Source organism: Oncorhynchus mykiss, chromosome 3 (assembly GCF_013265735.2).
Source record: "Oncorhynchus mykiss isolate Arlee chromosome 3, USDA_OmykA_1.1, whole genome shotgun sequence".
NCBI classification, from domain to species: Eukaryota; Metazoa; Chordata; class Actinopteri; order Salmoniformes; family Salmonidae; genus Oncorhynchus; species Oncorhynchus mykiss.
This window is the reverse complement of record NC_048567.1, coordinates 18,659,273-18,686,653: the sequence shown is the minus strand read 5'-3', so window position 1 is coordinate 18,686,653 and position 27,381 is coordinate 18,659,273. Positions and strand designations below refer to the sequence as shown.

General features: G+C 43.0%; 1 protein-coding gene across 18 annotated transcripts in view; it reads left to right on the top strand.

The window, feature by feature from the left end:
* The first annotated feature begins 10,013 nt into the window (after positions 1 to 10,013).
* LOC110511375 (E3 ubiquitin-protein ligase UBR5) overlaps positions 10,014 to 27,381 on the top strand; it is a 43,242-nt gene continuing 25,874 nt past the window's right edge. For 11 of the 18 annotated variants that reach the window (XM_021592398.2, XM_021592358.2, XM_021592327.2 and 8 more), the window contains exons 1-22: positions 10,015 to 10,253; positions 14,565 to 14,609; positions 14,760 to 14,841; positions 15,085 to 15,161; positions 17,309 to 17,431; positions 18,069 to 18,357; positions 19,178 to 19,337; positions 19,659 to 19,808; positions 20,432 to 20,643; positions 20,928 to 21,044; positions 21,293 to 21,558; positions 21,818 to 21,935; positions 22,085 to 22,290; positions 22,524 to 22,633; positions 23,016 to 23,128; positions 23,438 to 23,599; positions 23,770 to 23,881; positions 24,019 to 24,173; positions 24,311 to 24,508; positions 26,215 to 26,425; positions 26,739 to 26,865; positions 27,128 to 27,375. In XM_021592398.2, coding sequence (XP_021448073.1) covers positions 10,192 to 10,253; positions 14,565 to 14,609; positions 14,760 to 14,841; positions 15,085 to 15,161; positions 17,309 to 17,431; positions 18,069 to 18,357; positions 19,178 to 19,337; positions 19,659 to 19,808; positions 20,432 to 20,643; positions 20,928 to 21,044; positions 21,293 to 21,558; positions 21,818 to 21,935; positions 22,085 to 22,290; positions 22,524 to 22,633; positions 23,016 to 23,128; positions 23,438 to 23,599; positions 23,770 to 23,881; positions 24,019 to 24,173; positions 24,311 to 24,508; positions 26,215 to 26,425; positions 26,739 to 26,865; positions 27,128 to 27,375 — 3,343 coding nt within the window. In that variant the 5' untranslated portion in view covers positions 10,015 to 10,191. Of the gene's footprint in view, positions 10,254 to 14,564; positions 14,610 to 14,759; positions 14,842 to 15,084; positions 15,162 to 17,308; positions 17,432 to 18,068; positions 18,358 to 19,177; positions 19,338 to 19,658; positions 19,809 to 20,431; positions 20,644 to 20,927; positions 21,045 to 21,292; positions 21,559 to 21,817; positions 21,936 to 22,084; positions 22,291 to 22,523; positions 22,634 to 23,015; positions 23,129 to 23,437; positions 23,600 to 23,769; positions 23,882 to 24,018; positions 24,174 to 24,310; positions 24,509 to 26,214; positions 26,426 to 26,738; positions 26,866 to 27,127; positions 27,376 to 27,381 lie in introns of all 18 variants that reach the window. The other 7 variants (XM_021592396.2, XM_021592371.2, XM_036970824.1 and 4 more) reach the window with 5 other exon arrangements.

Here is a 27,381-nt window from a genome sequence, read left to right as displayed (position 1 = left end):
AGTATCTTGTGATCAGAACCTTATAGGCTATCTGAGCTGCTGCTGTTCATCTGAGATTATTGCTGGAATGGAGGTGTGGCAAGAGGGCCTGGGCACAGTCCCTGAATCCATCCCTTTTTCTCAGAAGAGACCAGGAAAAGCCCAGCAGTGTCCATCCCTCCCCCTTTCTTACATAAATGCCAGCAGTCACATTATGCTGAACTCTGAAGCTGGGTTGCTTGTGAGATCGTAATGCATGGGGGTGGAGGAGTGAGTGGAGGAGTGAGAGGTGGTTGCATGCCTCTAGGCCTAGACAGACCCATATTAGATTACTAACATTTTTTATTTTAACCTTTATTTAACTAGGTAAGTCAGTTAAGAACAAATTCTTATTTTCAATGACTGCCTAGGAACAGTGGGTTAACTGCCTTGTTCAGGGGCAGAATGACAGATTTTTACCTTGTCAATTCAGGGATTCGATTGTGCAACCTTTCGGTTACTAGTCCAACGCTCTAACCACTAGGTTACCTGCCGCCCCATTAACATTAAGACTAGACGCAGACTTATTCCAGTTTATCCCACACTGACCAGTCCTAAAATCAATCTTTTTTTTAAGTCCCAGCTAGCAGTACAGAGGAGTTATTTTGAAGCATCACTCCTCAGTGAGCTATCTTGTTACTGAGCTGGAAATAACTCATATTTGTGCTGGCCTGAGTGACGAGAGCTGGTGTCGTCCCAGCTGATGTGGGCCTGTTTAGTGGTGGTGAAATAGCAGTGGAGAGAGGCTCAGCGTTTGGTCTTCAGAGTGTACATTGGAGGATTGTAAAATGTCAATCTTAAATCCTTGAGACATTGGCACTGTTTACTGATGCCTAAGAGATTTCTCCCTGTGTGAATGGGTGAGACCTCGTTTCAAGTATTCTTTCAAATACTTTTGAGAATTTCAATTAGTCCACCTGGAATGCCAGATGGGTGACATTTGTACTTTTGGGACTATTCTATTGTGCAAGGCAAGCTCAATCAAGTGCAGCTAAAGTTTTTGTTGTCTATCATAGTAAACTAATATAATTTGGAACCAGGTGTGGTGTGGATTACTTTAAGTAAAGGAAACCAGGGTTTTACTCCAAACACTCCCCCACACAATATGACTCTAACTACAGTACTCCTCTGCTTATTTACTTATCAAATGGGGCAGTGTTTTTTTCCCCCAAGATGGCGTAGCAGTCGGACGTGTATTTGTCTTGTTCCGTATAAATAGTTGTTTTCCTTGTTTTTTTCCCATATATATTTCATATATACTTTACTCACTTTCCATCTACGGACTGAAAATATTTTCCTGCAACCCGCCTCACCCAATGTGGTACAGTCTGCTATTTTTATACTTTAGAACTGGAACACCCATTAGAAGCTAGCCAGCTAACTAGCTACTAGCTAGTAGTCAGCGTTAACTCGGACACCAGCCAGCTTCAGCTCAGTCAATACCTGCCAGTCTGCACAGCGTGATATCAACCCAGAGCATATCGAACTGCTTTTTCTCTACCGCATCACCGGATTCCTGCAGCAAGCTCTGGACCATAACACCGGATCATCACAGCTAGTTAGCTGCAACCGAGTGGCTACTGCTGGCTGACGCCTCTGTCTCGAAGCAAGCACAAGTTAGCCTTGAGCTAGCCTCGAGCTAGGCCCATCTCCCGGCTAGCCGAAGAGGTCTACCAGCTAATTCTTGAGCTACAATACCTATTTTGCCAATTAGCCTGGAACCTTTATTGCCGACACAGAGCCCCGCCGATCCATCACGACTGGTCTGCCGACATAATCGTCTGAGGTGGTTTCAACAGGCTTTTCTGTTGCAAGGTCGCTGAAGACCCATTTGCTAGGCCCGGCCTGCTAGCTTTCTGAATCGCCGTGTCTCCAGCTCGCCTAGCGTTGTAGCGACTACCGAACGGCTCCCTGACTCACCTATTGCTGCTCATTGGACCCTCATTGCTTCTGAAGCTAAGCAGGGTTGGTCCTGGTCAGTCCCTGGATGGGAGACCAGATGCTGCTGGAAGTGGTGTTGGAGGGCCAGTAGGAGGCACTCTTTCCTCTGGTCTAAAAAAAAATATCCCAATGCCCCAGGGCAGTGATTGGGGATATTGCCCTGTGTAGGGTGCCATCTTTCGGATGGGACGTTAAACGGGTGTCCTGACTCTCTGAGGTCATTAAAGATCCCATGGCACTTATCGTAAGAGTAGGGTTGTTAACCCCGGTGTCCTGGCTAAATTCCCAATCTGACCCTCAAACCATCACGGTCACCTAATAATCCCCAGTTTACAATTGGCTCATTCATCCCCCTCCTCTCCCCTGTAACTATTCCCCAGGTCGTTTCTGCAAATGGGAACGTGTTCTCAGTCAACTTACCTGGTAAAATAACGGATAAATAAAAATAAATAAATAAATGATCACTTGGCTACACATGCCTCTCCCTAATGTCAATATGCCTTGTCTACTGCTGTGTCAGTTAGTTATTATTGTTTTATTTCACTGTAGAGCCCCCAGCCCCGCCTAACATTCCTTAGATAGCTCTTTTGTCCCACTCCCCACACATGCAGAGACCTCGTTACTCAATGCCTAGGTTTACCTCCACTATACTCACATCCTACCATACCATTGTCTGTACATTATGCCCTGAATCTATTCTACCACGCCCAGAAATCTGCTCCTTTTATTCTCTGTTCCCAACGCACTAGACGACCAGTTCTTATAGCCTTTAGCTGTACCCTGATCCTACTCATCCTCTTTTCTGTTGGTTCCATTTTTCTGTGCTCCGTTTTTTTACTTAACAAATAAGGAATACTTAAAATGTGCACTTATAAATCATAACAATTTTGTTTTAAATACAGCTGTAGACAGAAGTCAAAGATCAAAGATCACACATGCAAATGTCTCTCCTGAATTCTGCAAAATAGGAAAAGGTCCAAGTTATTTTATTATGCTTGCAGTCAACCCCTAGTGATGTCACCTCCTACGTCATTACCTTCTACTCATGAGACCAAGCCCATGCATACACAACTATACAAACAATAGTTTCAGTGTTATCTAAAGGCTCAGCAGTAAATGTCCACTCCCCAAGTTGATTTATAGTGGTATGTCTGACTAGACTCTTATCTCTATCACTCCCCTGCAGGGTTCTGTGTCTATGAATCTATTTTATCTTTGAGGCGCTTTCTCACACACCCCCTGTTTTGATTGCAATCACTGACACATCTCTCAGACCGTTTCTTTACAAGAGGCAGAGACTAGAAAAGACTGCGGAACAATATTAAACCTTATAATGAATATATATATTGTTAATCTGTAGTCTAGGACCCTGTAAATGTGGAGGGAGAGGGGTCTTATAGCCCTTCCCCTTCTATTAATACAACATAAGCATAATCAATTATTATAATACATCAAACATTTTGTGCAGACCCTATCATGACCCCGTCAGTTCCTCTGGTGATGTAGAGGTTAACCCAGGCCCTGTAGCCCCCAGTACCACACCTATTCCCCAGGCGCTGTAACTGTAAAAAGCTTAGTTTCATGCATGTTAACATCAGAAGCCTCCTCACTAAGTTTGTTTTATTCACTGCTTTAGCACACTCCGCCAACCCCGATGTGCTAGCAGTGTCTGAATCCTGGCTTAGGAAGGCCACCAAAAATTCTGAAATGTCCATCCCCGACTACAACATTTTCCGACAAATTAGAACTGCCAAGGGGGCAGAGTTGCTATCCAGGTCTGTGCCCAAACAATTCAAGCTTCTACTTTTAAAAATCCACCTTTCCAGAAATAAGTCTCTCACCATTGCCGCTAGTTATATACCCCCCTCAGCCTCCAGCTGTGCCCTGGACACCATATGTGAACTGATTGCCCCCCATCTATTTTTAGAGTCCGTACTGTTAGGGGACCTATACTGGGATATTTTTAACACCCTGGCCATCCTACATTCTAAGCTAGATGCCCTCATCCCATCAGTAGAGGATGCCTGGTTGCTCTTTAAAAGTGCTTTCCTCACCATCTTAAATAAGCATGCCCCATTCAAAAAATGTAGATCTAAGAACAGATATAGCCCTTGGTTCACCCCAGACTTTACTGCCCATGACAAGCACAAAAACATCCTGTACCTTCTCCACTATGCAATCTGGTTTCCGAGCTGGTCATGGGTGCACCTCAGCCATGCTGAGGTCCTAAACGATATCATAACCATCATTGATAAAAGACAGTACTGTGCAGACGTCTTTATTGACCTGGCCAAGGCTTTCGACTCTGTCAATCACCGCATTCTTATCGGCAGACTCAATAGGCTTGGTTTCTCAAATGGCTGCCTCGCCTGGTTCACCAACTACTTCTCAGATAGAGTTCAGTGTGTCAAATCGGAGGGCCTGTTGTCCGGACCTCTGCCAGTCTCTATGGGGGTACCACAGGGTTCAATTCTCAGGCCGACTCTTTTTTCTGTACATACAGTGGGGCAAAAAAGTATTTAGTCAGCCACCAATTGTGCAAGTTCTCCCACTTAAAAAGATGAGAGAGGCCTGTAATTTTCATCATAGGTACACTTCAACTATGACAGACAAAATTAGAAAAAAAATTAAAGAATTGTAGGATTTTTTATGAATTTATTTGCAAATTATGGTGGAAAATAAGTCTTTGGTCACCTACAAACAAGCAAGATTTCTGGCTCTCACAGACCTGTAACTTCTTCTTTAAGAGGCTCCTCTGTCCTCCACTCGTTGCCTGTATTAATGGCACCTGTTTGAACTTGTTATCAGTATAAAAGACACCTGTCCACAACCTCAAACAGTCACACTCCAAACTCCACTATGGCCAAGACCAAAGAGCTGTCAAAGGACACCAGAAACAAAATTGTAGACCTGCACCAGGCTGGGAAGACTGAATCTGCAATAGGTAGGCAGCTTGGTTTGAAGAAATCAACTGTGGGTACAATTATTAGGAAATGGAAGACATACAAGACTACTGATACAACACTCCTTCCGTGGCCTCCAACTGCTTTTAAATGCTAGTAAAACTAAATGCATGCTCTTCAACTGATTGTTGCCCGCACCTGCCCGCCCGACTGGCATCACTACTCTGGACGGTTCTGACTTATAATATGTGGACAACTACAAATACCTAGGTGTCTGGTTAAACTGTAAACTCTCCTTCCAGACTCACATTAAGCATCTCCAATCCAAAATCAAATCAAAATCAAATCCTATTTCGCAACAAAGCATCCTTCACTCATGCTGTCAAACATACAGTGGGGCAAATTGTGCAAGTTCTCCGACTTAAAAACATGAGAGAGGCCTGTAATTTATCATAGGTACACTTCAACTATGACAGACAAAATTAGAGAAAAAAATCCAGAAAATCACATTGTAGGATTTTTAATGAATTTATTTGCAAATTATGGTGGAAAATAAGTATTTGGTCAATAATAAAAGTGTATCTCAATACTTTGTTATATACCCTTTGTTGGCAATGACAGAGGTCAAACGTTTTCTGTAAGTCTTCACAAGGTTTTCACACACTGTTGCTGGTATTTTGGCCCATTCCTCCATGCAGATCTCCTCTAGAGCAGTGATGTTTTGGGGCTGTTGCTGGGCAACACGGACTTTCAACTCCCTCCAAAGATTTTCTATGGGGTTGAGATCTGGAGACTGGCTAGGCCACTCCAGGACCTTGAAATGCTTCTTACGAAGCCACTCCTTCGTTGCCCGGGCAGTGTTTTTGGGATCATTGTCATGCTGAAAACCCAGCCACGTTTCATCTTCAATGCCCTTGCTGATGGAAGGAGGTTTTCACTCAAAATCTCACGATACATGGCCCCATTCATTCTTTCCTTTGATCCAGAAATCTTGCTTGTTTGTAGGTGACCAAAGACTTATTTTCCACCATAATTTGCAAATAAATTCATTAAAAATCCTACAATGTGATTTTCTGGATTTTTTTTCTCATTTTGTCTGCCATAGTTGAAGTGTACCTATGATGAAAATTACAGGCCTCTCTCATCTTTTTAAGTGGGAGAACTTGCACAATTGGTGGCTGACTAAATACTTTTTTGCCCCACTGTACCCTCGTAAAACTGACTATCCTACCGATCCTTGACTTTGGCGACTGTCATTTAAAAAATAGCCTCCAACACTCTACTCAGCAAATTGGATGTAGTCTATCACAGTGCCATCTGTTTTGTCACCAAAGCCCCATATACTACCCACCACTGCAACCTGTATGCTCTCATTGGCTGGCCCTCGCTACATATTCTTCGCCAAACACACTGGCTCCAGGTCATCTATAAGTCTTTGCTAGGTAAAGCCCCACCTTATCTCAGCTCACTGGTCACCATAGCAACACCCACCCGTAGCATGCGCTCCAGCAGGTACATTTCACTGGTCATCCCCAAAGCCAACACCTCCTTGGGCCACCTTCCCTTCCAGTTCTCTGCTGCCAATGATTGGAACAAATTGCAAAATTCACTGAAGCTGGAGACTCATATCTCCCCCTCTAACTTTCAGAATCAGCTGTCAGAGCAGCTTAACGATCACTGTACCTGTACAGAGCCCATCTGTAAATAGCACACCCAACTACCCCATCCCCATATTGTTATTTATTTATTTTTGCTCTTTCGCACCCCAGTATCTCTACTTGCACATCATCATCTGCACATCTATCACTCCAGTGTTAATGCTAAATTGTAATTATTTCGCCTCTATGGCCTATTTATTGCCTTTACCTCCCTAATCTTACTACATTTGCACACACTGTACATAGATTCCTCTATTGTTTTATTGACTGTAAGTGTGTTTATCCCATATGTAACTCTGTTTTGTTGTTTTTGTAGGACAAATTGCTTTATCTTGGTCAGGTCACAGTTGTAAATGAGAACCTGTTCTCAACTGGCCTATCTGGTTAAATAAAGGTGAAAAAAAAAGAAAAAAAATGGAGCCTTTAAGTGGCTAGAAAATGGCAGAGGTTGTAATCTGATTTAAATTGTATAACCAATGTGAAAATGTGAGGTGAAAGTTGAAGGATGTGCACTAGATTTCTGCATTGTATAATGCAGTGTATCCATTGCAGTGACACAGCAAGTTTCCTGCTATTTGTTTTATTATCAGTATGTCCATATTGATCCCCATTTTAGGCCATTTGATAACACATTGACCCGTAATCTAAAAATAACAGTGATATTTCTATGTTCTTGTTTGACTTGGCTCTGATAAAATGTTACATTTAGGCTTAGTGGCAACAGAGTGGTACTGGCATGGAGTTCAAGCACCTCAGGATAGGAATACACAGAGGCACACAGTGGATTTCTGGAAAAGCAACATGTTTTGGTGACAGTTCCACCAGCTATACAATCTGTTTAACTGCTGGAAATGTTCTTGCAGGTGATATTTTTAGGGAAATGACTTGTCAGACAATTAGCAAGCATAATCTGCTAAATGTATACATCATCTGATTAATCAGTGTTTTTTTTCTTCTGTCATCCAACTATTTTAACAGCATCTTAACAATGCATTACATCATGTAAACTAAGCCCCCCCCCCCCCCCTCCCCTATATAATGTGGCTTGCCACTGACAATTCAGAATACAACAATGCAAAGTACCTGAAGAGAAAGTAAAAAACAAACAATTATTATTTGTTATAAAACTGTTATAAACCAAGACCACAGAGGTTATAACACAACATAAGAAACTAAAACATGGTCACCTCACATTTACTTGTGTGTACGCCTAGTACCAGACCAATGGCCACATGAACCAGATTTGCCCTCATGTTTTTCTTTTTTTGTAGAAACATTTTGCAATACCGCTGAGAGAATTGTCAACCAGCTGTACCAAATCTAACTTTACTGAAGAAAGCAAGTGAGTGTGAAGCAGATCACAGCAGCTGGCTCTCTGGGAACTTTGCAGTTTATGTTGATTCTGAGGGAATGCGAGAGTCTCTCTGTCAGATGAAAGACTCTCTCCACTTATTCACCTCAGGGGCAGGCAGAGAGAAGTGGAGCTCTCTATTCCCTTCTTTTACACTCCTATACTCAAATGGGCTGTACAGTCACGAATTTCAGAGTATTAGTAATTTCTTCCACTGTATAGGCTGATGATGAAGAAGAGATGACGAACAGACAAACCTGTAGCATTACCTATGTGCCTCTCTTTGTCATTCAAATTAGCAGTTGTATACAGTTTAGATAATTTTATACCCTGAGAACACAGATATATCCATTTCCATTTGTGTTGTTTTTTAACACAGAGCATATACTGTATCTTTTCTTTTTTGAGAAATATAGAAATCTTTATTTTCTGAATTAAATTCCTTCATAAATGATTTCTTCCTCTGATACTGTGATCATAAAATACAATATTTATTGAAAAAGTAATTTAAAAAAAAGAAACAGTCAAATACTTGTGATTTGACAAAGAGTTATTGGGTATCATAAGGGTAGGATTAGGGCCCTGTCTCTGGGATACTCGATCAGCAGCCAACAACACACTTCTCAAAAAGTGAAAGACAAAGCCTGCCATCTGCTGATATAAAAAACAAACTTCAAATTACCCAGACAGACCATAGGTCTAAACTACTGAAGCTGTTTCTAGATGAGTAGGTACATGCAATCAATGCTTCTGCGACATAATAGAGTTATCTAAAAAACTGCACCAGGTCTATCAAAATGTTTTAATAAACACTGGATGCGTAGCAAAAGCCAGCCAACATGTTTTTATTGCTGTGTGGAAATTGAAAAACAGGCTAAAATAATTATACCTTTGGTTCCTGCTGCCATGCTTCTTTTGGGGGTTCTGTCATAATTAGGCCAGCACAGCACTCATATCCAGGGCAACATGAATCAAGCAGTCCATGTATGATTTTGACAGTGGTTACTGAAGGTCTATAGACAAGAGCTATATCTGTGGACCTTTTTCATTACGCCACTATACCCACTGGTTGAATCAACATTGTTTCCACATCATTTCAACCAAAAAATGTAATGCGATGACTTTGAACCAACGTGGAAAACGGATTGGATTTGTAAAAAGTCATCAATATAAGAGAATTTTGTATTTTATTCACACAACTTTTAACTTAAATCCTATGATAGGGTATAATGTTGGTTGATTTCACGTTGAATTCATGTTCGTTGACAACTCAACCAAATGTAATTCAAAACTAGACATTTAATTGAAGTATGTAATTCCTCTCTTGAGCTGTGGGGATGTCAACCAGCAGAGGGAGCATGTGGATTATACATGGAATGGGATACAATCATTGGCTAATATACACCTACACGAAAGTCATACTGGACAGTGATCCTCAATCTCCATGTTATAGTATCCACATACCAGTTTGCATAACGGAGAATGTTTATTTATCAGAAAAGTAATGACAGAGTGGAAAGGAAATGTCTGAATGTAAGACATGATTTTGTTTGCTCTATTGATCCAGTTTTGTCAATGTCAGAGGAAGTGCCTGTTATCATTGTTTGCTAAATTCCCACAGAGCTTCAAATTTATTATGGATTATCTCAAACATCCTTGGATTTGTTGGCAGCATTCCTTTGTGCATCCTTATCGTGCACCTGGAGGCATTGTGTATAATCTTCCTTCTAGGAGAGGATACTGTCATAATTATCCTACCTCTTCTGTCAGGACCAATATAAAAAACAGTATCAATTTCCTTTAAACTGTAGTCTACTAATCCTAGACATCATATATCAACACATTCTTGTCTATTGGTGTTCTGTATTATGTCATTCTGTTTCATGTTTGGTGTGGACCCCAGGAAGAGTAGCTGCTGCTTTCGCAATAGCTGATGGGGATCCTAATAAAATACCCAAATAACAAATAGATTTATCACAATTCAGTTACATTTTTAAAATAGCACGAGCTAGACGTCTAGAAATGTTCATTTCCTTTCTCTTCATTGCCTTTCTTCTCTAAACCAATCCCGTTCCGTTTAACATATTCCCTGTTTCTGTTCAAGGTCCAACCAGCATCCAGTTTTCGTGTGTGCTAAGGTTAATCAACATACAGAACGAAAAAGCTTGGTAGAGTTAAGATGGCGGCATGTGGGTGAGGAGGCTGTAGTTCTAAGCTCGGGATTTTTTGTCATAAAATATTTATATGAATCCTTACATATACAGATATCGAGAAAATAACATTTCCCAGACACATTTGTGTGTTCATTTGGATTGGATCCATGACATCCATACACTTTGTGGTTCACCCGTTGCCCGGGACTGAGGACCAGCTCAATGACAGGTATTTGTTGCGGGCGTGGAAAATAGGGGTTTAAATCAATATATATGTGTAGGGTGTGGCACCCGACGATTATCTATTTGTTTCGAAGCAATATTCATATTGTCATGTGCATTTCAATCAAACAATTTTCGACCACATTACCGTACTTGAAGCAAGGCCCGGCATCTTGAACAAGCCTCTTCAACGTAGCTAACGACGTTAGCTAGCCTGGTGGCTAACTAGCCCATAGCTAGCAGCAGTTAACGGAGCTGTTTCGTTCGTTCTCTGTCTGGAATGATTGGCCGATGGTCAAAGTTGAGACGGACAATGCGGGTTGGGGGATGGGGGGGACGTCAGTGATTATGGCATTGTAATGATCCGTCAATGTTTTTTTGCATTTGACTTTGTATGTCATGTTGGCTACCTTTTGGATATCTTATTGTCGACTATCCAGCTGGCTAGCTCAACGGAACGTTTGAAGATGTAGCTAGCTAGTTAAGTGGCTAATAAGCTAGCTAATGTATTAGTCACTGCTAGATAACGTTAGCTAAGCTAGCCACACTTGTGCCAATATGTTTGCTTGCTAGTTTAGGTACCGTTATCCAGCCAACCAACTGTAAGATAACATTGGATTGCTTATTTGATTCGACTTGTTTATCTAGCCAACGACGTTAGTTAAATAACAAACGTTAGTCAACCAACTAATATTGTTCGTCGTGAACTTGCCTAGATCAATAAAGATATCAACCAGTTTTCAACGTCATAGTCATAATCTCCAGCATCAAACCAATACAGTTTGTGAAAACAGCGCTTTTCTATGATATGTGGTTTAAAAAAGTTAAGGTCCTAAAAAAATGCTTCTCTGTGACATTACAGGTATGATTTAAAAAATAATGATTTTCAAAACCTGCAAAGAGTTTCTAGGCCACGGGTGTATTTTCTTGGCCCCCATGTCACCGCGACTCTCACACTGTTTTAAAATCACTGTTGAAGATATCATTTGGTAGCAAGAACGTTTTAACTTTGTATTCTTTTGAAGTACAAAACAGAAATGCGCCGTTTTCACATATGCTGGACATAATAAGAGGTTGAAAGTTGTGGAGTTGGTCTTTTTAAGTTACTTTTATTTTTACAGACGTTAGCTTAAGAGAGACAAGGACCATCTATGAACAGTTGACTGTCTGTCTTGTGACCTGCATTTTGCTCTGTATGTGATTTATAGTAAACCTATTTATATCATCCATTGAGATTGAACAGATTAATGGGCCATTCTACTTTAAGACAGAGATTGGGATGTTGGAAAAGCACATATTGAATGACCTTGAATTAAAATCCAGGATATGACATATGAAGCTAGGAATTTGTACTTGTGTGTAATCCAGGTCTGTACCATTGGCCACCTGCTTGGGCCTAATTTACCAAGATGGTTCAGTTGACTTAACTTTGGCCTAATACAATCATGTTCACTCATCTTGTGACAATTGGCTGATGTGGAATGACAATCAATCCCCAGGTAAGCCATATCTTTTACAAGCTGCTAGCACAGGCAATGGCATGCATTCACATTTGCTATATGGTCACCATGTGCTAATATATCCCCCTACTGCTCAACTGCAGTTGTCTTACCAAAGAGGTGTTTCTTACCATAATTCTCACAAAAAATGATATATTTGCTTACAAGAATGGGTTGTGACTCACAATCCAGTCTCATGGACTGCTCTTGCCTCGACTGTTCAGGATGTCTTTCCATGACACAGCTGAGTACACTAATTCTTCTCTGACCCACATGGATAAAACAGTATTTTTGTACAGGTTAGGAGGAGAACATTAGGTTGAGAATATGCAATCACATTTCTTGCAGACTAATAGTGCCCTTCTGTCCTGTTGATGTTGGTTATAAATGGCTCTGGGTGGTGTGCCTCATATATCAAGACAGTGTTGCTGGCTTATTGTTTATCTTCTGCTGACGGACTGGTTCCTGTCGCTGGACAACCCACCGGGCCTTGCCTTATAAGTCATTGCCATCCATTGGCTTGTCCACTGGGCTTGCTTGACAGGAAATGTCATTTGGCATAGGCCTATTACTTACATTTTCACCCCTTACAGCTTGCATGCAACTGTCTGATAGCCTTTCCCCTTTGCAAGAGGTAATATTGCATCTTTGACAAGATTTGTCCACATTCTGCGGCTGACTTTTTGTATGATATCAGCCTTCGTGTATTGACTTGCTCCCTTGAGCATATGGATTAATTAAATGTTTGTTCTCTTCACCTGTTTCCTGTCAACAACCATTGTTGTACTTACGCCATTAGAATTTAGAATCAATGCTTTTAGTAGTGTAGCCTATAGCAGTTGAAGATCTGTTTAAACAATTGTTGATCCTATTTGACCTGTCATTTCATAGCAAGCAAAAGGAATGTGCCTGGTTCACTCATTGAGAAAATAGATGCTAGAGCTGAAACAAAAGTTAAGTAAGCCTGCCACATTTTACGGGACATGGTTTTTATTTATTTGAATTTTACCCCCTTTTCTCCCCAATTTCGTGGTATCCAATTGTTAGTAGTTACTATCTTGTCTCATCGCTACAACTGCCGCGCGGGAGAGACGAAGGTCGAAAGCCATGCGTCCCCGAAACACCGCGCACCTGGCAACCTGGTTAGCATGCACTGCGCCCGGCCCGCCACAGGAGTTGCTAGTGCGCGATGAGACAAGGATAGCCCTACCGGAAAAACCCCAAACCCCCCCCTAACCCGGACGACGCTAGTCCAATTAGTCCGCAGCCGGCTGCGACAGAGCCTGGGCGCGAACCCAGAATCTCTGGTTGCACAGCTAGCACTGCGATGCAGTGCACTAGACCACCCGGGAGGCCGCGACATGGTTTTTAAACTTACCTACAATCAAAGATTTTGCAGGTCTAGGATGGTGACAGTTAAGGACTTGGAGTTGTACTAAATAATCACTCTGCTAAACTTGTACTAAAAAGAATGGTCACAATAGTACATACACTAAGTTGACTGTGCCCTTTAAACTGCTTGGAAAATCCCTGAAAATTATGTCATGGCTTTAGAAGCTTCTGATAGGCTAATTGACACTGAGTCAATTGGAGGTGTACCTGTGGATGTATTTCAAGGCCTACCTTCAAACTCATTGCTTCTTTGCTTGACATCATAGGGAAATCAGCCAAGACCTCAGAAAAAAATTGTAGCCTTCCACAGGTCTGGTTCATCCTTGGGAACCATTTCCAAATGCCTGAAGGTACCATGTTCATCTGTACAAACAATAGTACACAAGTATAAACATCATGGGACCAAGCAGCTGTCATACCGCTCAGGAAGGAAACATGTTCTGTCTCCTAGAGATTAACTTACTTTGTTGAGAAGTGCAAATCAATCCCAGAACAACGGCAAAGGACCTGTGAAGATGCTGGAGGAAACGGGTACAAAAGTATCTCTATATCCACTCTAAAATGAGTCCTATATCGACATAACCTGAAAGGCCGCTTAGCAAGGAAGAAGCCACTGCTCCAAAACGGCAATAAAAAGAACAGAACAGAACAGAAAAGGCGTGTGCGAGTAAGGAGGCCTATAAACTTAACTCGGTTACACCAGCTCTGTCTGTCAGGATTGGGCCAAAATTCACCCAATTTATTGTGGGAAGCTTGTGGAAGGCTACCTGAAACATTTGGCCCAAGTTAAACAATTTAAAGACAATGCTACCAAATACACTCAATTAGTATGTAAACTTCTGACCCACTGGGGATGTGATGAAAGAAATAAAAGCAGAAAAAAATAATTATATTCTGACATTTCACATTCATAAAATAAAGTGGTGATCCTAACTGACCTAAGACAGGGACTTTTTACTCTGATTAAATTTCAGGAATTGTGAAAAACTGAGTTTAAATGTATTTTGGCTAAGGTGTAAGTAAACTTCTGACTTCAACTGTAGCTCCGCACATTCCCTCTGTCTTTTGACTTTGGGAATGACCTGCCCGCTGGCATCCTGTGAGTGAAGGCAACAGTCCCAATGCAGTGCATGTGGTTATACACACCATGCTCTAACTGTTTAAGCTATACTGCTATTTAGATTTTTTTTTTTAAATTGAAGCTGGTGTGTAATTTTGAAACTATTGAGATTCTCATCGGACTTCTTGTTAATGTCGTGCAAGCAGATGCCTTGCTCCTTAGTCTACACAGAGTACAGACTAGTAGAAATGTCCTTATAGGCCATGGATTTCCAGACCGTTAATTGCACAGATTCATACCGTGAACGGAAATGAACAATCTCACTAATGTCAATGTTTTTTTTATTTCATTTTTTTATCCTTAACAGACTTCGTGAAGTGTCGGAGAAACTCAACAAATACAACTTTAACAGGTAAGACCTGAATATGATGTATTTTATTTTAACTGTGGAATAATAAGCAAATGTATTATTCAGCCATGTCTTTCAGCAGGGACCACGTTCCACAGGTATATAGCGGTTTCTACATGTTAACATTCACTACATTATCTGTTTCCAATGCAGTCATCCACACCTCAACCTGCTGGAGCAGGCCTCCTTAAAACAATGTGTAGTTGGCCCAAACCATGCTGGCTTTCTGCTTGAGGTAACATCGAAGGATTTATGTATATTACAATCAATAACATTTGAGCTGTACTGCCTCTACATTTTGGATGGAGGTTGTGATTCCAAATGGCACCATATTTCCCTATACAGTGCACAGTTTAAAAAAAATAAAAATAAGAGCACCATTTATTAATAAAACAAATATTTTAGTGCAGTCTTTTTTTTTGTGACACGCCATCACCTTTTCCTTTTTGATAATATGTAGTAATTTCTTTCTTTCCAGGATGGACGTGTGTGTCGGATCAGCTTTGCTGTCCAGCCTGATCGTTTGGAGCTGACCAAACCAGATGGCAACGATGGGTGAGACGAGACTGTTTACACTAGGAAAATAGTTTAATCCTAATGGAGTTTAAGAGAACTTTATATACCAGGGGTTGCATTAGCTTTTAGAAATTGGTGGTTTCAAAACATATACCATTAAAAAAAAATCAGCGTTTTAAACCATTTCACCTGCGTCTTTATATTGAAAGTTTTTTTGGTTTGTTGCTTCAGTAGAGTGATGAACTATATAGTTGTACACCCCTTCACACAAAACACATTAGTGCAACACATTCGGCAGAAAATTGTTTTCATCCGATGACAACAGAAGTGCAATGCCATTTGGCTAGTAAATTAGTTTGCAATGAAAAGGCAAAGTATTTTTTTGCAAAAACGATGGGTGGCCATCATATTTGTAATGTTTGTCATCGAAAGAATGTAGCCAGCTACATTTCCTAATGTTTTGCCGGATGAAAATCTTTTTTTGTAACTTGTTACTGAAAAAACTACACTGGAGGAAAGTACCGAACACATCATATCAGTCAGAGCGCTGTCTGGTGATCCTATGAGAGAGCAGAGATTTCAGTCCTTTTACATTCTTGATTTGGCGCGAACCCTGCCTGAATCCGAGCAGAATTGACAAATAGAAGCGTTTTTAGATCTGCATTTACAAAACGCAGCGAGATATTTTGTCTGCCTTGACTCCTGCATGCTGAAGCCTAGCAATGGTGAGTCCTGCGAGTTGAGTTCATACTAAGTCCTTAGGCTTACTAGTTGAACGGTTTAATTATGTTAGTACTTAGTCACTTAAAACACTATGACAAATGAAAGACCAGAAAGTGTTCACTGTGTTGAGGTGTTTTGCATCATGGACAATGTATGTTTATAGATAAGTCATTGGTATTTTATTCCATCTCTGCAATTTACTGTCCCCCCAAAAAACTAGACAAAACAAAGCTCGCAATGGTATTTTAGCATTTAGGAAATCTAGGCAGCGTTCTGACAGCCAATTGCATTTATGAATGAGCTTTTCTTTGTTTTATTTTGTATGAGCAAGAATGCCCTTTTAGCTTTTGCTCGGGATTGTGTTGGTGGCCGGCATGCATTTGTGAGTTTCATTGATAGCATATATATCTTACCAGCAGAACAGCGTCGAACTGTGAACTAGGCCCTCTAGTTGCAAAGCATGCAAGTGAATCAGCCTGAGAATGACTGTTGAACAATGTGACTGGTTTACTTTAAGCTTTTCTGCAGAGCATATGTTTTGTTGCCTGGCACAGTGAAATAAGCTGAACTTTTGAAAAGAAAATGAGATGGTTTCAGATGGTAATAGCTTTGCAGTCAGCCGCATTGTGGTTTACTGGAAAGCCTTACTGTGGAAAAAGCACTGCACATTTTCAATCAGTAACTTTGACAGCTGACTGAACAAAGCTTCCACTCAGAATACTATCCAGTCACACTGCACTATATTTCATTTTTTTACAGTGTCATACTTGTGTAATAAATGATAAACAAATGTACATTTTTACAGGTCTGTGTTTTATTTCTGCAGAAGTCTGCACAACTCACTGTTAGGCCTATTATACTCAGTTGCTAAATAAAACACTTCTATATTTTGTGTGTTGCTAAAATGCCTAATCGTAAAATGTATCTGCATTCTTTCATTGGGAAGCAATTCACAATATATTGAGATACTGTGTACAAAAGAGTCATGGGTTTGAATCTGAGAGGACATTGCTGTTATGGTCAGTCTCAGGCGTTGCTTATGATTTGGTGGCAAGTATGTAATGCAAATTACTCAATTAAATGTGGACTGCAGCATATCCATACATCCATGTACAATAGACATCAAATTTATTTAACACAATACACTCCGATGATATCAAATGATCATATTTTAGGAGTTAGCAATCGCAGCCCTAAAAAATCCCAAGAACCTTTAAAAAGGAATAAGTCTTGACGACGGAACGAGTTGCAGCCAATTCTGATTCCCGAGGGTGTTGCCATGCTAGTCTCCATTTCCCCTGTTTTTTTTTTACCTTAAACATAAAAATGTAAAAGCCCTAAGACATGGGCCACAACCTGGGATTTCCACTCCCAGGTTGTCGTCTTAATCTTTGGTCCCATGTGGGACTACTAGGTATGTAGTAACTGATCTGATCTCCCGTCTTCCCGTCTTTTGTTTCCAGTTCAAAGTTGAGTGGCAGTGGTTCAGGGACAGGAAGGAGCTCCAGGCCAGGCAGGACTAGTGATCCTCCCTGGTTCCTGTCTGGCTCTGACACACTGGGCAGACTGGCAGGCAACACCCTTGGGTAAGTTCTGGCAGTAAGGGCCCTCAGGAAAAACCTCCCCTAGACACACTCGGGTAAAGTCGTTATATGGCTTCATGTGCATTAGCGCCACTTAGGCCTAGACAAAGACAGCTGCAGGAGGACTGCTGAAGTCATTACTATCCAGGATTCAGGTATTGTCCATGTAAAATGAGATGACGTGGTCAGAATCAGACCTTGTAGCACAGTTGTCCTGGAAATTGGGACCTTCAATCCAAAGCAGCAGCATCTCTGAGGTTAAAGGCATAAACATTAAATACCTATTGAGCTTTGATAGAAATGTGCTGTGGGCTGATTTTCAATGAGACTAGGTGAAAGCAATCTACCATCCTCCATTGTTTTTTCCACCTTGTTTTTTTTTCTTACCTTACTGGCCCCTTAATTATGAGATTTAATGTAGTCAAATTCACCTCTCAAAAATGACAAGACATTTGCTACCAAACTATTTCTTCCAAATTGCGGTATGCATAAATACCCTAGGACCTCTGCTCTCTCTGTGAAAGCCAGCTGTCCCACGGTTAATTGCTAATCCAGTGTGCAGACAGGCAGCCGTGTGTTGAGTTGAGTTTCTGCTGTGTGGCTGACTGCTGTGCCTGACCTTCGCCTTGTGCTATAACAGGAGTCGCTGGAGCTCTGGGGTGAATGGTGGATCAGGTGGAGGAGGTGGTGGTGGTGGCGGCGGTGGCAGCAGCAGCAGTGTAGGAGGTGCAGGGGGAGGAGGTGTAGGAGGAGCTGTCAGTGGAGGAGGTGGTGGAGGCTCCTCTGGGAGGTCATCTACAGCTGCCAGGGACTCGAGACGTCAGACCAGGGTGATCCGCACAGGGAGGGACCGGGGCTCTGGTCTCCTGGGCAGCCAGCCCCAGCCTGTCATCCCTGCCTCGGTCATCCCAGAGGAACTCATCTCCCAGGTTAGACCCACTGTCTGTCCTCAACTACATTTTTATTTAAATTCTGGAAGTGACCCCACCATATGACAATTTTATTGCTTGACCAGAGCCCCTCACATAAAGGGCCTCAACACATGGCCTTCACTTCTCTCTGGTGCTCAGTCACCACCGTCACATGGTTGATTTCTCGTTTCAAATATTTTTCATTGAACACACACAAGAATGGTGTACAGGTATACAATTCTTATCTAACCATAAAAGAGCATACAGGAACAACAAGACCCAGAGTTCTGGGTGCAGAACAAATAATACAGAACACGACATACATAACAAGGACACGTAGAAAGAAAGAGGGAAGATGTCCCCCTTATTCCCCACATGGTTGATTTCTGGGTGGTGATCTTCATGTTCAAATCAAATTTATTTATATAGCCCTTCGTACATCAGCTGATATCTCAAAGTGCTGTACAGAAACCCAGCCTAAAACCCCAAACAGCAAGCAATGCAGGTGTAGAAGCACGGTGGCTTGGAAAAACTCTCTAGAAAGGCCAAAACCTAGGAAGAAACCTAGAGGAACCAGGCTATGTGGGGTGGCCAGTCCTCTTCTGGCTGTGCCGGGTGGAGATTATAACAACATGGCCAAGATGTTCAAATGTTCATAAATTACCAGCATGGTCGAATAATAATAATAAGGCAGAACAGTTGAAACTGGAGCAGCAGCACGGCCAGGTGGACTGGGGACAGCAAGGAGTCATCATGTCAGATGGTCCTAGGGCTCAGGTCCTCCGAGAGAGAGAAAGAGAGAAGGAGAGAATTAGAGAACGCCTCTCTTCTTCCCCAGGCTCAGGTGGTCCTCCAGGGGAAGTCTAGGAGTGTGATCATCCGGGAGCTCCAGAGGACCAACCTGGATGTCAACCTGGCTGTCAACAACCTACTGAGCAGAGACGATGAGGATGGTGACGATGGCGATGACACAGCCAGCGAGTCCTACCTCCCTGGAGGTACCACTTTATTTCACCTTGATGTGTATTCTACAGCTTTCTCATTAAGATGATAATCTATTGCAAGAAAGACTCAGCATGGCAGCTTTGTATGAAGAGCAGAGGGCTCTCAAACCGTTTGGTCTGGTTTTAAGGGGCTTATGTGAACGCTTTATGTAGATGGTATTTGCAAAATTTGTGATTTGCTAAATTTGTGAAACTGATGGAGTTTTCACAATTCTAAATGCAAATGTCTTTATTAACCTATGGGTTTGACCCTTGCCTGATGGGACCTTAATAGTCATGTCATTAACATCCCTCTCTTTTGTGTTGACCTTACAGAGGACCTGATGTCCTTGCTGGATGCTGACATCCACTCAGCCCACCCCAGTGTCATCATCGATGCTGACGCCATGTTCTCTGAGGACATCAGCTACTTCGGCTACCCCTCCTTCAGACGCTCCTCCCTGTCCCGTCTGGGCTCCTCGCGAGGTAACTGACCACACGGCACTCAGAGCTGCTGCCTAGGGACCATCATCCTCTTCTGTAGTCAGGAGATGGAGATTGAAATCATATTTCTCTTCCTAAATAGTTGTAGTAACAAGTTACCTTATCCGTTACCTAAATGGATGTAAGATTACTTTTCACCACATATAGTATATGCTTTTGGTTCTCTGATAGTCGAGGTATATTGTTTAAGTCAATACTAGTCTTTCCTTTTCAATCTGTCGGCAAAGCCCATGTGGATGTGGTGTTGTGAATGTGTGTTCAGTGTGCTGCATGGCCATAATACCTGTTCTTCAGTGAGCCCTCTGAGAAAGGCCCATTAGACCCTGTCATTACAGGCACCACTCTCTACTGCAGCCATATGCTGTAGGATAAACCCTCTCCCTTGTAAATGCATGTCTATCTCTAATCTATCCTGACCTGTCTTCCTACCTCACATTTCAACATGTGAGTGTGCAGACAGACACCACTATTAACTTTCACCTTTTTACTGCCAAAACCCTCTTATTTGCATAATTCTAAAAACAAATTTATTTAATTTGTTGACGGGTCTTCCCCAGAGAGTGGCTTACTTTTATCCCACTGGTGTGACCCCATTGCCATACCAGTTCTCCTTCTTCCCTTAGAGCGTGACTCAGAGCTGTTGCGTGAGCGCGAGTCTGTGTTGAGGTTGCGGGAGCGAAGGTGGCTGGATGGGGCCTCGTTTGACACGGAGAGGGGCTCCACCAGCCGCGAGGGGGAGCCCAGCCTGGACAAGAAGAACATCCCCGTCCAGAGCCCTGTCTCTCTGGGCGAGGAGCTGCAGTGGTGGCCTGACAAGGTGGGAGGATGGGGACATTGATCGATTGGTTGATGGAATAATTTGATTAATGGCAAGGTCCACTCATTTTGGTGTTAATTCATTGATGTGATGTCAATAAAGCTTGTTCAGGGAACATGACAGCATTAATTTATCATGTTAATTGATTTCCCACTTGGTTTATTTCTATCAATATGTTTTAAGTTTTCGCTAGGTCTATATCCTCAATATTGTTTTGGGTTAATATGCACAGATCAGATGAGCACATTTTTCTAAGTAATATTTCTGTTGGCGTTTTGGTCCAGGATGGTGTGAAGTTTGTGAGCATCGGGTCCTTGTTCTCTGAGCTGGTGGCAGTGAGCTCTAAGGGGGAACTCTACCAGTGGAAGTGGAGTGAACCAGAACCATACAGAAACACACAGGTAAACAGCAGTACTGTACAACAAGCCAACAGGACTGATTGCATGAACAAAGTGAAGGATTCAGCAGCAGACTTTATCAAATAAAATTCAAATGATATATCAGAGACCAGTGCTGTACACTAAGAACACTAACTCTCCTCCTGAGGACTACTTTGCAAATAGGTGTTTTCATTCAAATACACATTTTATTAGCAAACCCACCCCATTAAAAAAAATATATCTAAAAAATGGACTCCTCCTCCAATCAGAACCCTTCTATCCGCCACCCCCGGGTGTCCTTCTTGGGCCTGACCAATGAGAAGATCACCCTGCTGTCTGCTAACAGCATCAGAGCCACCGTGGCCACAGAGACCAACAAGGTGGCGACCTGGATGGATGACACCCTGAGCAGCGTGGCATCCAAGCTGGAACACAGTGCCCAGGCCTACCCTGAGCTGCAGGGGGAGCGCATCTTGTCTCTGCACTGCTGTGCCCTCTACACCTGCGCCCAGCTGGAGAGCAGCCTGTACTGGTGGTGAGTTACAGTAGTTAATCTTCACTGCCGAGAGAGAGATTGGCTGGGTTTGCACTGGGATTGTGCCAAGCAAGCTCAATCAAGTGCAGCTAAAATATTTGAAAAATAACAATACTACTAGTATTGAACTCAGGCAGTGGCTGGCCAGAGGCCCTCGCTCTACTCAAATGTCCAGTGCAAATGTAGAATTCGGTCCTTGAGATGTCTATGCGTACAAGAAGGTTCATCTGGTGGTTTATGTTTTGAAATGTTTCCTCAGGGGTGTTGTGCCTTTTAGTCAACGGAAAAAGATGCTTGAAAAGGCTAGAGCCAAGAACAAGAAGCCAAAGTCCAGTGCCGGCATCTCCTCAATACCCAACATCACCGTGGGAACGCAGGTGACAAAACATAACATAAAACCAAGACTATGGGAGCATTAGAACCCTGTGTATAAATGTTCCTTTTTCCTGAAATGTTTTTGTTCTCTGCACCTGTGAATCCGGTTGGATGTCTGTTGCGTACACTGCTTTTGAACGAATGTGAACAGGTGTTTGTGTCCTCTCTCCAGGTGTGCCTGAGGAATAACCCCCTCTACCACGCCGGTGCCGTTGCCTTTTCAGTCAACGCTGGGATCCCCAAGGTGGGACTGCTCCTTGAGTCTGTCTGGAACATGAACGACAGCTGCAGGTTCCAGCTGCGATCACCAGAGAGCCTCAAGAACATGGACAAGACCACCAAGACACAGGAGATCAAGTGAGTTAACTTCCATTTCAGAGAGCAGCTCATCTCAATTTGCTCCCTGCCCTTTTCCCTTGGCCCTAACCCTTCTTTGTTTGCAGATGTGCAAATATCAAAGGGTTAGGCCCACGAGAAGGGGTAGGGAGTGAATTGAGACCAGCTTGTTCCCTTCTAAGCCACTCCAAATCTAAATCAAAGACACTCGTCTCCAACACTCATGAACTCAATCCTACCCATTCTCGCCTTAGAACGGAGAGCAAGCCGGAGTTGGTAAAGACTGAGATGGGCCCCCCTCCTTCCCCGGCCTCCACCTGCAGTGACACCTCCTCCATCGCTAGCAGTGCCTCGCTGCCCTACAGTACGTAACATTACTAGCTACTATACTAACCACCTCTCTCGCTCTAATATTGCCATGACTCATTTGCCTTTGAAACAGATGGTGTGGCAATTGCAGGTCTCAATAATTTTTTTGCTTGCAGTTTGACTCGAGTTGTATCTGATAATGAAATCTGCTGTATCTGCTTACGAGACTTGGGTTAAATACTTCTGTCAAATGCTTGTGCTGCTATTGATTTAGCTTGCATAGTACAATGGAACCCAGATAGAATAGTCCTAAAAGTGCAAACCTCGCCCACCTTGCACAGTGGACAAGCTAAATCAAGCACACTGACTATTTTGCATGTTTGTTAACCCTGGTCTGCTGTTGTATGAATATCCTAGCGTGTTCTCTGCCCTTACAGAACGAAGACGCTCGACCCCGGCTCCCAAAGAGGAGGAGAAGGTGAACGAGGAGCAGTGGCCACTCCGGGAAGTGGTGTTTGTGGAGGATGTTAAAAATGTCCCTGTGGGAAAGGTGGGTGTGGCTACAGGAAGGGACCAGACCCTAACGCTCTCTGGCAGACTGGGGGATAGACACCATTGTTTTGTTTTTATTAACACTAAAATATTTAGATTTATCACATTTGATAGTTATTTCTAAAACCTTCTACTCTATTTTTCAGATTTAGTTTTTTTTCTGTTTTCATTTACATGTAAAGAAATGCCTAAGAGCAGAACTCAAAGCCGTAGTAAAATGTTTTGTATCCTGTGGATTGTCTGTTCGTTGTGTTATTGTGGCGTCTTCACGATGGCCCTATTTGCAACAGCTCCGTCTTAACTTCAGGTGCTGAAAGTGGACGGTGCGTATGTAGCTGTGAAGTTTCCAGGGACATCCAGCAGCGTGAGCACACAGCCGAGTCAGACTAGTGCTCCAGCTCCCATCACTGACTCTGACCCCTCCTCACTGCTGCAGGACTGTAGGCTGCTCAGAATAGACGAGTTACAGGTACGACTATTGGACGCTCACTTACTCACATACTTATAACAGTATAGTGTAGTTATTATTACTCCCAAAGAAATGTTTTCATTGATGGTTTAATGTTTGTGCAATTTATTTGTAGTATTACATCTGTTGTATAAATGTTTGTCTAAAAGCTGGTGCCTTTTAATCAACAGGTGGTAAAAACTGGTGGAACTCCAAAAGTTCCAGATTGCTTCCAGCGTACACCTAAAAAACTCTGCATCCCAGAGAAGGCTGAGATTCTGGCTGTGAATGTTGACTCCAAAGGTAAGACATCTGGAAAACAATACAATGAAGTAATTCATGTTGGTGTTGAATGCCGATAATGTAGTATTGAGTGTTTTAAGTGTGGATATGAATGAATTCTGTGTATTTTTGACTTGCTGTGTTTTCTGCCCCTTCAGGAGTCCACGCAGTGCTGAAGACTGGTAACTGGGTGAGGTACTGTATCTTTGACCTGGCCACAGGCAAAGCAGAGCAGGAGAATAACTTCCCCACCAGTAACCTGGCCTTCCTGGGGCAGAGTGAACGCAATGTAGCAATCTTCACCGCCGGACAGGTCAGCACCTCTCCGCTACTCAATACAACCTTTTCTAATATAGCCATGCTTCATGTATTGCGAGAAGGTCGTGTAGGCAATTGCATATCCAACAATTTCCCTATTTTCTAAGCACATTTTGACCATTTTATTTCCAGGACTCCCCAGTCATCCTTCGTGACGGAAATGGCACAATTTACCCAATGGCCAAAGACTGTATGGGCGGGATCCGAGACCCTGAGTGGCTGGACCTGCCGCCCATCGCCAGCCTGGGCATGGGGGTGCACTCCCTGGCCAACCTCCCCACCAACTCAACCATCAAGAAGAAAGCTGCTATTATCATATTGGCTGTGGAGGTTAGCAAAATGTGATATTATTTATAGCGCAAAGAGGATTATTTAGTTGATGGCCAATTTGTTACTGGGAGGATTGTCATTTCGCAGGTTTCCCTAGATTGAGCTTACTTCTGGACCAAAAAAACATGCTCAATATAAACTCAGCAAAAAAGAAGCGTCCTCTCACTGTCAACTGCGTTTATTTTCAGCAAACTTAACATGTAAATATATTTATAAACATAAGATTCAACAACTGACAAGTTCTGCAGGCGTAACTAACAGAAATAGAACAATGTGTCCCTGAACAAAGGGGGGGGGGGGGTCAAAATCAAAAGTAACCGTCAGTATCTGGTGTGGCCACCATCTGCATTAAGTACTGCAGTACATCTCCTCATGGACTGCACCAGATTTGCCAGTTCCTGCTGTGAGATGATACCCAACTCTTCCACCAAGGCACCTGCAGGTTTCCAGACATTTCTGGGGGGAATGGCCCTAGCCTTCAGGCCCTAGCCCTCACCCTCCGATCCAACATGTCCAAGACGTGCTCAATGGGATTGAGATCCGGGCTCTTCGCTGGCCATGGCAGAACACTGACATTCCTGCCTTGCAGGAAATCACGCACAGAATGAGCAGTATGACAAGTGGCGTTGTCATACTAGAGGGTCATGTTAGGATGAGCCTGCAGGAAGAGTACCACATGAGGGAGGAGGATGTCTTCCTTTGTAATGCACAGCGTTGAGATTGCCTGTAATGACAACAAGCTCAGTCCGATGATGCTGTGACACACTGCCCCAGACCATGACAGACCCTCCACCTCCAAATCAATCCGGCTCCAGAGGACAGGCCTCGGTGTAATGCTCATTCTTTCGTTGATAAACGCGAAACAGAGAAGAGCACTTTTTGCCAGTCCTGTCTGGTTCAGTGACGGTGGGTTTGTGTCCATAGGAGACGATGTTGCTGGTGATGTCTGGTGAGGACCTGCCTTACAACAAGCCCGCAGTCCAGCCTATTGTGGACAGTTTGAGCACTGATAGAGGGATAGTGCGTTCCTGGTGTAACTCGGGCAGTTGTTGTTGCCATCCTGTGCAGGTGTTACACGTGATCTGCCACTGCGAGAACGATCAGCTCTCTGTCCTGTCTCCCTGTAGTGCTGTCTTAGGTGTCTCCCAGTACGGACATTGCAATTTATTGTCCTGGCCACATCGGCAGTCTTCAAGCCTTGCAGCATGCCTAAAGCACGTTCACGCAGATGAGCAGGGACCCTGGCCATCTTTCTTTCGTGTTTTTCAGAGTCCGTAGAAAGTCCTCTTTAGTGTGCTAAGCTTTCATAACCGTGACCTATATTGCCTACCGTCTGTAAGCTGTTAGTGTCTTAACGACCATTTCACAGGTGCATGTTCATTAATTGTTTATGGATCATTGAACAAACTTGGGAAACAGCGTTTACGATGAACACTTTACAATGAAGATCTGAAGTTATTTGGAATTTTACGAATTATCTTTGAAAGACAGGGTCCTGAAAAAGGGACGTTTCTTTTTTTCCTGAGTTTAGGCTCTACATTGGATGTGCTTTTTAGCCAAGGAAAAGTATGTTTTTAACCTTAAACCTTCCCTTATTGTATTCTGTTGATAAATGCTTTTGTATTTTGCGTTTTTTAAATTCCCGCTGTAAAGTATGTTGAGATGCTGATGCACTTTAAATAACTTTGTTCAACTTGTGTTTCCAGAAGCAGACGTTGATGCAGCACGTGCTGCGTTGTGACTTTGAGGCCTGTCGTCAGTACCTGGTCAACCTGGAGCAGGCTGTTCTCCTGGAGCAGAGTCCCCACGTTCTCCACTCCTTTCTGGGCCACCGCTGCGACGGCAACCGCAACATCCTCCACGCCTGTGTCTCAGTCTGCTTCCCCGTCAGCAACAAGGAGACCAAGGAGGAGGAAGGTAAAACCACGGCTAGAGTACTGGGTGGTGTATACAGCGAGATGAAACATTGCAGATGGAATTCAACAAATGGAGTTAACTGGATTCCCTGTTCTACCTGAAACACAAATCATATCTGTTCTACACAATATATTCCAATCTGAAATTTCTGTGAGGTTACACCAGCGTCAAGACTCCTGAAGTCTCCAAAGGCACAGTGTCAGTTTTCAGGCATCCTCTGTGTTATCTTTCCCATCTCCCATTTGACTTCCATTATTTCTTCATCTCCCTGTGTGTGTATATGTGTGGTAACTGTTGGGCTGGTGTTTTCCAGAAGCTGAACGGTCTGAGAGGAATACGTTTGCAGAGAGACTGTCAGCAGTGGAGGCCATCGCCAATGCAATCTCTGTGGTGTCTAGCAACAGCTCTGGGAACAGGACGGGCTCTTCTAGCAGCAGAGGGTAACTAACTTATACGTTTTTAAGTTGACCATTTTTCTTTCAGGCAACATGTTCATGATGAAAAACACTGAAGAACTGGATTATACTAACTGATTGTTCCATAATGCACAATAAGTGAAATAAAAAAAACCTATCAGGATGCCATTTAAGACACTTGAGACCAAGAACACTATCTTGGTGCCCATTTATGTTTGTTTACATGTCAGTCCTATTGTCTTTCCACCACTCATGTAACCTGTTAAGTGTGTTCTGTCTGACGCAGGCTGCGTCTGAGGGAGATGATGAGGCGCTCTCTGAGAGCAGCAGGGCTTGGTCGTCACGAGTCCGGCCCCTCCTCCAGCGACCACCAGGACCCTGTGTCCCCACCCATCGCCCCTCCCAGCTGGGTGCCTGACCCCCCTCCCATGGACCCAGACGGTGACATAGACTTCATCCTGGCCCCTGCAGTGGGATCTCTCACCACAGCCTCAACAGGGACCAGCCAGGGCCCCAGCACCTCCACTATACCAGGTTAGA